The 14,363-nt window shown below is 37.4% G+C and overlaps 1 protein-coding gene across 2 annotated transcripts in view; it reads right to left on the bottom strand.

Moving 5' to 3' along the window:
- Window positions 1-8,504: 8,504 nt before the first annotated feature.
- PAWR (pro-apoptotic WT1 regulator) overlaps window positions 8,505-14,363 on the bottom strand; it is a 91,413-nt gene continuing 85,554 nt past the window's right edge. Inside the window, exons 6-7 of one of the 2 annotated variants that reach the window (XM_075429342.1) lie at window positions 13,263-13,345; window positions 8,505-11,108 (exon numbers count right to left, since the gene is read on the bottom strand). In XM_075429342.1, coding sequence (XP_075285457.1) covers window positions 11,105-11,108; window positions 13,263-13,345 — 87 coding nt within the window. In that variant the 3' untranslated portion in view covers window positions 8,505-11,104. Of the gene's footprint in view, window positions 13,346-14,363 lie in introns of both variants that reach the window. The other variant, XM_075429343.1, reaches the window with a different exon arrangement.

Genomic DNA, 14,363 nt, shown 5'->3' with positions numbered 1-14,363 from the left:
CAGTGGTTTCCCAACTATCGTCCACAAATCACATGCCCTTGATCTACAGAAAGCTGGCCAGCTCTGTCAAGCTGACTCCACTAATTTAAAAAAAAAAATGGGATAAAAATGTATCAAAGAGGAAAATGGATTGTACAGTTGTATCTGTATTAAATTAACAGAAAAGGAAAGAAAACCTTACAGAGATGAGCTAGAGAGACAAGCTAGAAACACAGATGCTTTCCTACTGTTGCTTTTCCATGGAGGCATCATTTCTGCAATCACTACAGAAGTAGTTATGCAATCCCAAACAGATCCTCTATTTAGGGTGGTTATATTTGGGAGGAAACTTGGGAATAGTTTTTGTTCTCATACAATGTAATTACTTGTGGTGAGACTGCCTTCTTCCTGGCTTTCTGGCATACAGCTCTCACAGGAGGACTGCATGGTGACAAGGGAAAGTACAGGGAGACTAATTAATCTTGTGTTGCATCTGGTTTTAATTCCTAATTTAGAAATATATTAAAAACAGACACTAGAATGGACATCGAAAGTTCTGGGTATGTTTTCCAAAACAGCCAGCTCTCCAATAACACTAAAACCCATTAAACCACAGTCTTAGCAATGATCATCAAACCCATCTCTCCCTTCTAAGAAATAACTATTTCAAATCCTTCCCCTACTATTTTACCCTAATTGGAAGATGGGGAAGGAATGAGAAGTGTTTACAGTGTCTAGATAGCTAAAATGTTAGTTATGCTGAGTACTAAACATGAGTTATAAAACAGAAAATTACAGAGTTGAGGAGTTCTTGCAGAAAACCTTACACTAGCAGGTCCATCCCCTTTATAAAGTCCCCGTTAAATGAAATCAGAATCTTTATACAGCAGATGGGAGATGAGAAAGGTACAGTCCACTTCCTTCAAATGCACCTGGCGCTACCAAAGACATAATGGCATTTCTCCCTCCTTTTAAAGGACCCTTCCAAGGAACTAGATGCTGCCCACGTACTTTTTTTAACATGGAGCACAGTAGCCACTCCATGCTAAGATTATCCCCTGCGATGCTTCAGTTTCTCTCGCAGACCCTACTCTTAGTAACTTCACTGTGATTCAAAGGAATGGGTTATTACTGCTAGCGACACCAGTCTGTAGAGTTTGCAGTGCTCTGTCTACCACTACTCGTAGTCAAATTCCCTTTCCTCAGTGAAGAAAGTCCCATCACAGCCACTCCATTCTCTCTTCACAAACTGTTGTTTAAATTCCGGCTGATTCTTGCAGAGTTTGCAAACTCCCAGGATTTCTCTTGTCAGCCAGTATCAGAGACTCACCCACACGGCAATTTCAAGGGAAGACCTCACAGAGTGCACAGCAGCGTACGCATGCTCACAGCTGCTGCTCACCATTTGCTACTGCTTCTGCTGAGCCGCCTTCATCGCCTGCGGGTACGCTCTCATTTCTCTTTTTACTGTGTATCACTGAGACAATTCGAAAAACTACATGTGCCAAATACACTTTCAAAATATATCTGAAAATAAGTAGCAAGTTTTAAGCCTTGTACTGTGATGTTTACCAAAGATCATATAGGCTTAGTAGCAGCATATAGATTTTTTATCAGCTGAAAACTGATAAAAGCAGTAGCCTTTAAAAGCTTATCTGCCTGAAAAGGAAAAACCTCCCAACTCTCACCTTTCACAGCCCATAGTCTGGATGCCGCTCTAAGTTGACTGGATGCCTTTCTGGTTGACTGCCATTATTTTGCTGAGTGCTGGGACAGGCTGTCTGCTGGCAGGAGGACTCCAGCCACTCCCCTCTCACATGTGACTTACTGTGCCCATTTTGTTTAAAAGCCTTTTTACAGCGTCCTGTTCTTTTAGATTCCAACCCCTCTTCTGTCCCTTTCTACTTCCTCTGCATCCCATAGCTATTGCTCTCTATTGCACTAAAGAAATTAAAAGACAAAATCAGTACACACGAGGACTTCTTTTTAAGTAACAGTATTTTCCACAGGTTCAGCACAGCCTAGCTACTGTGATAACTATTCCCATGCCAACATATCAACCAAACAGCACTGCCTTTTCCTCTCCCAAGCCAAATATCATCATCTCGTACAAATATACTCCTTGGGGGCGTACTTACCAGCGCCTCAATCCCTACCTGCCATCCAGCCTGACCTTTGCTCGCGTTCCCGTCTCTCGCTGACACACCCCAAATTCTCGCTATGACACACAAACAAAGAATACTGTAGCAGACCTGTAATGAAGTTGAGCAGCATAAAAAGTGCAGTTAGAGGACAGAGAAAAGGCTGCGTAATGCACACAGCCTTGTGAATCCTTGGGATCCTACAGCCATGCGAGTATGAAGTGCAGCAGTACACATGTATTCTGCAGCTCACCGGGTGGAACATGGCTTGCTCGGACCTTGTGCTAAATAAAAGTGTTTCCATTTTGGGAAAAGACCTAATATTTATTTACTTTCTGTGCCCACTGAGATATCGCTTTATAGAGATCTGATTTCTTAAGCACTGAATGAAATCTTCTTCGGAATGTCATTTTCTCTCTTCTTCCAAGTGCCAAGAATGCTGACCAAGCTAAATAACATCACGTTATGCAGGGGACAAAACCGGCGGAAAAAAGTTCCACCCATGGTTTCAAATTTGGATGCTTTATTCAAAGTCATTTACGAGGTGATTAAAATTCATTAAAATCCAGAGTAATGCTTGCCAAGATCTCAAAACAGTTTATTATTTTAATTCTTGCATAATTAGGAGGAAGAGTATGTTTTGTTTCAATCTCTTTGGTGAGGAGAGATGGCATCTTGCCACATTACAAGGAGGAAAATTCTCCCTAGTGCCAACGCCTACTAAACTGCATCCTGTGTCTCACTGCCTCAGTGCTGAACACATCAATTGGTGGCTTGCTCTAAAAACCTTCCTGTTTCCGAGTATCGGGACACGCTGTTATTTGCAAAAGAGCAGTGCGAAAATCAGGGAAAAAAATTTCATAGATGGAGAGCAGAGAAGGAAGATGACATTTTGCCAATTTGCAAATAAATGGAAGCTGATTCATCCCGTCTAGTGGGTTTTCATACCAGCACTTCGGGAATGATACTGCCCTGAAACATGCTGGTTTAGCTGTCTAGCTGCAGCAGCTTAGTGGACAGCACAATATATCTCGTGCATGGCCTAAGAGAGCAAAAACCAAACAGAAAGTGCTCACCTATAACTCCCGCTCCCGGCATAGGTACTTCAGTTGTTTACCTTCTGTAATCACAGAGTTCTGACTACAGCACAGGGCCAGTAAAGACTGCTAATAGATTCAAATATTGAGTATTTGGCAGCATTGACACAGGCATTTCCTGAACCCTTCAGTTAAGTGGTCTTGCCTCCACAGCATTAAAAAATGAGTAAATACACAAAACACTCCAAGTGCAGAGGTAAATAGCAATCTACTGGGATAACCTTCCTTAGGTTCAGAATGTAAACGGAACTATATTTCAGCACGAGCACTAAAAATCTCATGAAGTATTAATAAGGCAAAAGGTAACAGCAGAAAATGAAACAAACAAACAAAAAGAGACAATTACACTCTTCTACTGCAGCAGAATCCTCAAGCAGTCAAATGAGATCTGCTTGTCTTTGAAGTGTCGTAAGAAATAATTCAATGCTGTTGAAGAAAAAAGGATAGTAAAGTGACAGTCCTGAAAAGCCTGAGTCTTTATTTACCTATAGATTAGACAGAAGCACCAAAGCAAAACACCTGAGAAGTCTGCATCTTCACTCACCTGCAGAACAGACAGACCAAAGACACCAGCTTTGTTCATCCATTTCAGTAATACATCGGCCTTTGGGACACAGGAGTTTAGTTTCCACTCTGAATACCTCTTTGACCTCTCATCTGAGCTAACACCCAATTTACAGCAGTCCTGTGGATCCCTCTGACCAAAATTCGGAAGAGGTAGCCCTGTGAGCACTTGCCGGTCACTGCTGCCTCTGACCCAGTGAACTTACAACTCTTACTACAAATCCCAAGCAGCAATCCACGCTCTGCTGCGGGAGTAAGTTACACAGCTATTGCCAGGAACGGTTTCCAAACATTGGAACAGGCTCCCACAGAAGGAAGCCAGTGCAATTCCTTCTGCTCTCAACTGCCTCAGCTACAGTATCAACAGCATTCAAAAAGCCATGTAAACTCAATGGACAGGTTACCAAATAAAAACAATATGATAACTACACAGAGAGTTTCTCTGTGGAGACTGCTGACAAGCTGCTTAAAAGGAACTGGAATGAAGAACATGCGTGCAGAGCTGCACCACCTGCTTTATTCCAGATAAGAAGCACCTTTCTTGAGATCCTTATCCTGCTCCGGGCTTTTACAACCGAGCGCACCCAGAGGAGCATCCTTCTCCTGCTGCCATGCAGATCAACCAAAAACACACACATGAAATCTCAGTGAAACAGATGAAGTTAAGAAAGTCAGTCACGAATGTTACCGAATACTAAAGAAAGTAACCAAACGTCAATAATGTTTTCTTCTACCTCATTTTTAAGTAGTCTTAGCTATTACTTATAATACAGCTAATAATCATTGCTTTCTTTCAGAAACACGACTTTCAAGCGATCAGGTTTTGGATTAAAATTTTTAGTATTAAAACATGATGCATCATTACACCAGCAGCAAACTGCTAATTCTAGTTAGCGTCCCCTGTAACAGTTAACTTTTCAAACAAGTTCAGCTAGTAGTTAAATGGATGCAAAGGAAGCACCCGAATCCAGAGTTTTTCAGTTACATAAAATATCATTCTAACCTCATAAACAGAACCCTATGATACATGTATTTTTAATTATTCTACGCATTCTTAAAATTCATACAAGCACCATCACTTTAGACAGGCACAGTGCACTACATTAAAATGTACTAAATGACTTCACTCTGTAACATTATGTTCAATGTGCTTTCTAAGAGACTTTTAAAATTATTTTGTTCTGTAACACTTGCATACACCTATCTGGTATGCTGCAAAGGCAGTTGCCTTCTTCCCCCCCTCCCCTAATCTCTCAGCAGTCGTTGAAGATAACTTTGTTATATTTAAATCTACAGGATGGACCAAGAGGGCTCTGAGATGCAAGCAAATCAGGAGTCTTCCATACGGTCCTGGCACTTTCGCAAGCGATTCCCACCATACCCCTGACAATCAGCTCTATCACTTTTCTGCTAGAGGTCTAAATGCCTGGGGCTAGCACTACACATTCCCCAAACCACCAAACATACTAACTGGTATTACCACAGTAGTACCACACATCAGGTAATATTTGGAAAGTTCTGTCCAAAATTTTCCTACTGATCTACAGCCTAGCATGGTCTAGGAAAGGTATGATCAAAGCTGTGATTTTAAACAGTAATTTGGATTTCTTGAAAGGTGGAAAGTCATGTTCTTTTCATTTTTGAAGTATTTGTGCAAAGGTAAGCAAATGAAGGGCTGGAGATCATATTTTTCTCACAAAACCACTGTATTGTAGTGATAACTGGAACCATTTTTAGATCTTGTATGAAATAAATTAATTCACTTTGTCATCCTTTCTGTAAACATGCTGAAGAAAACCTAGATTTTCTTCATCCTTACACACCTATTCCCCTCCCTAATATTCAGTCCTGCACAGCCTCAACACATATATTTTCTCCTTATTTTCTCCCTGCTTTTAACCATCTTTATAAATCCTAGAATCTGGACAGTGAAAATTGAAAGTGGTCAGTCTTTTTTGAATATCACTTCTCATACAAAGCTAGAGCCACACAATTACAGGGTTTTTAAAGTGGTATTTTATTACAAACTACAGGGAGCAGAAGTAGTTAAATGGGAAGAAAGAGTGATTCAGTTGGGAACAATTAGCATTTTCTATGTAATTGCTTCACAGAGAAATATGAGAGTTATTTCTAGAGAGTCTCAACTTGCAAAGCTTCAGTGGTTTTATTGTCCCCACCCATTAAATATATTTGGTAGCTGGCTGTAACCACACTTACACTGTTGCAATTAAAATTTTAAACTCTAAAATGCATCATTGTTGTAACGAGCCTTCAGGCAAAAGCAGAGATTAACATTTCTGAGACAGAAAAACACAGATTTCATTCCACAGCCTCTCGGTCTACAAAACCTGATTTCCAGAGATAAGTACTAATGGAAAATGTGTCAAGACGCCAATTATCAAGCTGCAGTTTTCTCAAATATTATCTTGTGCAACAGAAGAACACTGCTTTTCCTTTAAATTATGCTTTGGCTTCTTAGAAAATACCATGGTATAAAGAAAGGACAAAGGTTAATGCTGCTTTCTTGCATGAAATTATGCAATAGCTTGTTGAATGAGCCTGTAATACCTAAATATTTTCAGGTCATTTCATCAAGGGAAACCCATAAAAAGCGCTTTAGTTTCCACCCTAAAACACTAAGCAGAGATTAAGTTCTCATTTTTGCTGTCACCACATTATAAGTGTATCCTTTTGCTATTTTTTATGAGTTGTAACACCTCAAGAAGTCAACAGTGACAATCAGTTCTAAAACTGGATCATCTTCCAACAGTATTTCTGTTCACCAGAAAAAAGGCAGAGTGTTAGCACCAAACATGCATACTTTTCATTACTTCCCTTATTAATGAAATTCCAGATCTCAAAACAAAGTTTTACCTGTTATTTAATCTTATTAAAAATCTACCGCATATTGATTAAAAATCAGCATAGGCTTGGATTATTATCTTTACAGTACAGATACAGTTTTTATCTCTTATCTGTAACACAGCTTTACCAGACAACAAATACCTACAAGTCAAAGGCATTAAAGATACCGAAGATGGCATCTTTTCTCTCAAAGATTCTAAAACATACACATTTATTGCCAAAGTTTACTGTCTAATCTCTCAGCAATTAACATCACAGACATATTTCTTGAAGAAAGCCTAAAATACAAATCAAGAAAATAAGAGAATCTCACTTTTCCCACTCTTTCATTAGCAATACCCACTACAATCCCATCACTAATTACTAACCGTGTTTTGCGTGGTTTGGCCCAAACTAGTAGAAAATGCAAGCCAGACATTTCTGGAACTCTGCTGTTATTCTCTGAGCCCCACTTAAAGGTGTGAAGATTTGAAAGTCTTCTCTGGAGGCAGCAACTTTCCTTTAACGAAAAAGCCTAGGAGACTTGACAATGCCTAAGAAAATTAAATGCAGTCTTTTTACATGGTAGAAGGGACTCCACTCATTTCCTAATCAAATATTGAAATATGTCAAGTGCTTAATATTACTTCAAATGTATAGAGTGAATCCAGAAATTGTCAGTCAATTTTGATTAAACTGAAATCCCTATCGAGATACTAGCTCAAGAGAGATATGGATATTGGCTGTGTAATTAGACCTTCCTGCTCAAGGAAAACGAAATTTAAGCATCTGTTTCCATACTCAGAGGGCTGTCAGCTGCCAGACGGGAAGCTCTCACCTGCAAACCTGTAGATGCAGGTGGAAAACCACTAGACCTCCATACAAAACTGTTCTATTTGGGGCTGTCAGGTAGACATCAGAAGGATATCCCTGTTGTTGACTCCTGCCCAAATGTCGTCAATACGTCAGCATCGCTCTTACATGTGGTATTCCTACAAGGTTCCTACATACCACGTGCTAAGATCAGGTAGATATTTTACGGCAAATCCAGTGACTGAAGGAGGAGCGCAGGACACCTGTGCACGTGGAGCTAAAATTTCCCAGCAAGACAGAAGAACCTAAAACGCCAAAGCCAAAAACTGAGGAAGGACATACTCTTGTGTTTTAAAACCAAACCAAATCCAAAGGTTACTGGGCTTTCATAAAGGCAGTCAACTGTAGGAGCAATAAACTTATTCCAAATTCATCTAACATTTTAAAATTAATTAACGCAAACGTACATAACATCTCATCCATAAAGTAACCATGGTGTTGAATGCATGGTTTCTTGTGGTATTTATGTTTTAAGTTGTTTAAAAAACATTACAAACTTCATGATAAACTGTGATGCAGTTATTCTCTCCCTGGTGTTTACTGATGATCCACTTCTTCGCTTTATGTGTAGTCTGCAGCAATGAATGAAAAGGAGGTTGTCTTTAATGCTTCTGCCTGTGCAGGAGAACATGCATTCATAGAGAAATTTCAGAAATTACACCTATTGTGGAGTCAATTAACTTTCTTTGTGCAGAAGTAGCACTGTAACATCCTTCATTACCTTTTCCTGGGAAGAGCTAGACTTCAGCTTTGAAGCACGGGAAAAGGTCTTTTCCATGCAATTGATGGAAGCATACTCAGTACATTCCCAAAGCAGGAAATCAGTGTAGTGGAAATACGCAGGTTTTTTTCTCTCTCGTGTGTGTGCACACACATGCACACTTGAAGAACTGAATCTGAATGTAAAAGTAATTTTCGTGGCTCCCGGCATGGGTGAAAAATCCAGTTAGAATTTTAATCAGACAATATAAATTCTCTTTTAAACACAATAAGTAGTCAGCCTGGATTAAAAATTCTGGTTTTATTTGGACAAAGGCACACAGTCTTTATTGTTAGATTAAACACGTATCTTTTACCTGCAATAGTAAGACTCTCAACATCATTTTTAATCTGATATCACAAATAATACCACAACTAGTCAATGTTCAAAACTAAAATGGATATTTAGTTATTTACAGCTTAATGATGCTGCAATTTTTTAAATGCGTAAAACGGATATTTTAAAAAAATGAATCCGCATTATGATTATGAGACTATTTTCAGAGGAAAACTCAACTATCACAATTTTTCCAGAACAGAAAAATCACAACAAGCCCTGAACAAGAACAGTTACACCAGAAATCCAGAAATAAAAGCAAAAGGATTGAATTAACACGGCAATGTACATCTGCTACAGCACAAAGAAATGGTACGTGGAGATGTGCTACAGTAAGTAAGTCAACATACTTGGAAGATCATGAATGCTACTAAAACACATATCAAAGTCCTTTTCATCCTGGATGTATCTAAGTGGTCCTAAACAAATGTTTAATAAGAGAAGTAGAAATGTTTCTAGAAATGCTTTCTGCCTTTTGCAGGTATTGACACCAGAATGACAGGCATGGAACAGATCTGTAGTGAACTTCTATATCAAAGTAAATGACAAGATCCAGAATTCATCTGTTCCATTTTTAACAAAACTTTTAAGTATAATCCTTAGCTCCTTAGTCTCAGCAGCTACCAGATACCAGCAGGAATTTTTTAAATTGTACTAAGTTTTAAAGTCATGGCTTGCAATGGTAATTTCTCGAACTAAAATAGTTGTTTCTTCTTAAAAATGTCAAATGTTTATGATCATTAATACTGATGCAAATGGATCGACTCAACTGATATCTTCATAAAGGGTCTCAGCCCAAGAAATACTGACATTCAGTCATATGTTAATGGTATCCATAGTTATCACTCATGTATTTGTTTCCCAATAACTACCTCTCCTCTTAGCTACTAATACTGATTTGTTTCAATTCAAGCTGGAAATAGCTACAAAGAACTTACAGAAAACCATAAAATAGCTGGAGTCAGTGTAACTCTGCTCTCCTAGCAATATGTTAAAAAGTAATTTCATCTCCAGTAGTCCTTTTGGCCTCTTTTATGGTAGCAAGTTTCCAAGCTGTAATGACACCAGACAAGTTGAAAAGAGCTTTGATGTAGGCTAATCAGTTGTTTCCAATATACAAAAACCCCTGTCTCTTTTGTAATGCTTATGCCAAACACAATCTTTCTACAGTTAGTTCTATACTTCCTTCTTTGGAAGTCATAAATTTATTTGTTGTCACTCTCTTTTCTCACTCCTCCTCTCAAATTCACAGCCAACCTAACAGGCAATGTGCACATACAAATCTGGTAACTAAACAAGCAACATTTGCTTTAAAGACAGAAAAAAACCTCATTTGCAAATACATAAGGTACTCTTTCAGTTAATATATAGGTCAAGTAACACTGAAAACATGGCCATTTAATTCTTTAAAAAAAAAGAAAATTGAGTCATTTTGAATTTCCTTGTAAAAATCACCAACATTTATATATGGTTGAACTTTGTCTTTAGGGAATAAATCCCACAAATGTTAGTGCATATTATCGATGACAAAATATTTCTGCACAATTTTAACCCTCAGCTCTGGATGTAGCCTATGTTTTATATACAAGAGTATGTGACCATAACAGGAGTATCATTGTGCATTATCAAAATAGGAATTATGTGGTGTTCATTATTAACTTTAAAAAAAAGTTGTCGTCTTTGCTTTAGTCAAAGGGAGTACTTTTCTATTTAGAATTCCTAGATAACCGAAGTTACCCAGAAATGCAGATACTAGACCTAAGCGGTTTGGTATGAATTTTAAGACATGAAAGTTCAGAAATCTCCAAGAGACTTACCCATACAGTTAATACTGCACACTAGCACACTCCCACACCACCCCCCAAAAAAAGCCCTAGTAGAATTAATTTAGCCTAGGTATGTTAATACCCAGATTCATTCAGGAATCACATAGCCTTCCCAAGTGAGGTGAGTTCCCACTTCTAGCAGCCTCTCCGCTTTTAAACCACACAACTGAGAACAATCACGTGTTGGACTGGCAAGGACGTGGACGTGGGTTGATGAATTGCTGGTAAGGCAGCTAATTTAACACCTTCAGATCACCTAGGATAAAAACTTATTCTATGCTTGACTGTAAGGGTACCCTACCAAAATAAAAAGTTAATGGCAAGTAATGACTATACAATTATTAACATTTTACGTAACACAATAAAACCTAGAATCTACTAAACTTGTTCCAAGATCCTGATAATGTGGTAACAGATCGTTATTTGACATACGTTTTTCCAAAAAGCCATCTAAATCTTCCAAACTGTCAGCAGAAGTGTTATGCTTAAAGATACAATTTGTGGGAATTTTTAAAACCATGAAAAGCTTAACAATTGCATAATAATCCACAACAACAATGATGTCCCAAGGTACTTTATCTGTGAGTTCCAAACAGTTCCTTTGTTCACATGTTCTGCCTGAAGCATTACTGGTTTCAAATATTTGGAAACTTCCCTTGCCAGTACTTCTGCCAAATAATCCTGTCAGCTGGATGTCCAAGTTAAAAAAAAAAAAAAATCAGTTCTAATTTTGGCGTTACTGCTGCCAAGTTTTAGTCAATACACATGTAAACCAAGAAGAAGTAAAACAAAGACAAGCAATTCTTGTTTATGTTCTTTGTTGTTATTGTTCTTTGGTTTAAAACGTATGTGAAATACAGTTTATGAAAAATCTCATTTACAACTTCATATTAATATCTGTGTGTTCTGCATTAACTCCTTAATGACGCTTCAATACATTTGACATCCTGTGACATAAATTGGTGTGCATATTTCCTACCTACTACAGAGAGAAGGAAATCAGGTGTTCTTCCAGAGAAAGTTTCATGTTTATTCAGAAGGCATACATCTCAACTGACTTTTTTATTACTTTAAATTTTTAATTTCATGAAACTGATAAATTAAGTGACTTCTTACTGTTTGGGTAATATGAAAAGCAATATTCACTGGTGTACACCATAGGTCAGAGGGCCTGTACAACCCCCCCCATACCATTTAAACCCCTGAGTAAAGGTTTTAAATGGTGTCTCATGGCATCTCATCCACTGTGACGGAAAACATCAAGGCACCCTGGAATGTACAAGTCTTGAAAAATGCTTTAAAGCTTTGAAAAGTTCCTCCTCATTAGAATACACAAATGTAAAACCACCTATCCTATATCCGAAACAATCCAAGGTGTAACAATATCACCTGGATTTGAAATTTAAGAAACTCTTACAGTCATTAAATACACATTATGAAGATAAATTGGCAGATCAGAAAAGATGGTCATTATATATATTAAAGTTGCCTTTAAGTTTTAAGGTAACAAAGACTATATGCATGCAACTTTCTGTCACCAAACTTCAAGAAAAAGCCTGGACTCTTCAAAATGTTTTCATTTCTGGTGTCCTGACTCAAATGACACGTACATTTATTCTGATCAGGAATGAAAAATGTGCTGTACTAAGATGAAACACAGCTCATCAAATTTCACCCTAACAGAAATTTAAGAAGAGAATTGTTCACTGAGGTCTGTGGTTAATGTCACATGAAAATTTTGTCTACTATCATGTTATAGAAGAATCAGTACACAGTCATAACTGGATTGTAACATCTATGTAGGCACTTTTTAAACACCTTGTTAGTTTAAAATCAAGGATAATAGGTTTTTTTAAACCATTTGATGTTTCAAAAGGACATGAATCACTTGTATGCCTCTCTACTTTGTTATGTACAAAAATTTTCACCCATCTTAAAAAATGAAAACATCAAAAAATTCATATTGGTTATGATCACTACAAATTTTATGACAGCTTTAAATAGAACAGTATTGCAAAAGTGTCTTTGCTAAAATGAAAGCTCCAGGCTTTGTCTGAATTCTCAACACTGCAAACAAACTTACTGTCTGATAGCAAACTTGCATTTCACTGCTAACGCAAAAACTTTATAATAAACTGCAGTGCACAACTTCAGTATGATCCTAAGAACTCATTAATGCTGACACCACAGGTGATTTATTGGTTTCTTGGTTTGTTTGATTTTTAAAATAAAACCTCTCCCTCCTGCCAGAATACTGTTATACAGAAAAAAAAAATTGCTACTCTCTATTGTCAGTCTTTCAGATATGGTAAAAAAACCCCAACATATAAGAGTTTTAGAGCAAGTAATTCATCTGCAAAATGTTATACAGCAGTAATAAGGCATCCACTTTACAGCTGCTTAAACAAAAAAGGAAGTATTTCCAAAAATACATATTTCGGATCTGTGTAAACAAAGCTTATACGTATTGCTTCTATTCACTTCAAAAATATACACCTACATGGACTGAAAGTGATCTGGTGCTATAAATTTTAAATTACTGTAATTTATCCAGATGTCATCTGGAGATACAAAATCCAAATATTTTTGAACTTAATATTTTGAAATATGTCAAAAATTTGAATTATCTTTATGTGAAAAGAAGGCTAAAAATAGACCCCAAATTTGATGCTGTTCCATTGAATGAAGAAGAAAGTACTATGAAAATAAACATTCATCTGGTTTCCTAACAATAAATATAAAGACAGTTATCATACTGCAACACAGGAAGTATTACTATATTGACCTTAACGTTCAATCAGTAGTTTTTAAATCTTTCCTCACTGAGGCTTGCATCTTCTACCTTGTCAGCTGTCCAACAACTTTTAAGAGGGTTTTATTTTCTTGCTTCAATTGTTCATTTTCATCTTCTATATCATCTAGGTCCTGTGAAAAGAAAAAGAAAAATAAACATTTCTCAGGACATAAATACAAACTCTGAATTAATAGCAGCAGGAATTTAGCATCTTAGCTCTGAAATGAAGAAGCTATGGTTGGGAAGAATTAGCATCACAGTAGCTTAAATCTGTTAAACCGGCCTTTTCCTAGAGTTACTGTAATTACAAAACATTAATACTATATTCCCATGTACAAGCACCTTTAAATGGAAACATATAATCATAACTAAAGCTACAGCAGGAATTAACGCATCAAGAAACCAATGGGCCCACAGGATGGGCGTTATTCTTTTATTGGCGTATATAGACAGTGTATTAGTCAGCTATTGCCTCCACTCCCCAGACTGCTTGTCTGCAACTATCCCACTCACCTATACACGACTGCTTATTACTGCTCTGTGTTTTAAATTAAGTACCAAAATTTTCAGAAAAAGTACTGCCTGCCCTTTCTTTTGTTCCCTGTGAAAAAACTGAAAGGTATTTTGTAACTTCTGTCTAAACTGCTACGAAAGGACAGCACATACAGTAATAATGGGTGCTTAAAATAAATTGCTTCCATCCCAAATGTTCATCCCTCTTCCACCAATTACCATATTTACTCAGTTCCCATTTCACTTGTTCACTTCCTACCAAGTCTTTTCAAGCCTTTAAAGTGAAAACTAGTGAAACTGACTGTTTAATGTAAGCATTTATTCAGTAAAAATAACTTTACTTTACAAAAAAACCCATGGAAGAAACAGAATGAGAACAAAAAAGTGAAGAAACAGAAGAGTGACCTCAAGGACAGCACGTTAAGGAGGAAAAGGAAAGGCAGACAAAGGAGGTAGAACCAGGATTCTCATTAGAGATCTTAGATGCCTTTTGATTGAAGTCTGCAAAACCCTACTGTTGCCATGCTAGACTACACATAAAACAGCAGCAGAGAAAAAAATTTTCTCTCTCTTGCTCCTTTAAGTTGTTGAGCAGTATTCAACATACAGAGTCTATTTTCTTGTTTCTTTTTAGTG

Source organism: Opisthocomus hoazin, chromosome 8 (genome assembly GCF_030867145.1).
Source record: "Opisthocomus hoazin isolate bOpiHoa1 chromosome 8, bOpiHoa1.hap1, whole genome shotgun sequence".
NCBI classification, from domain to species: Eukaryota; Metazoa; Chordata; class Aves; order Opisthocomiformes; family Opisthocomidae; genus Opisthocomus; species Opisthocomus hoazin.
Note: the sequence above shows the minus strand (reverse complement) of the source record. Positions and strands in the feature narration are given on the sequence as shown.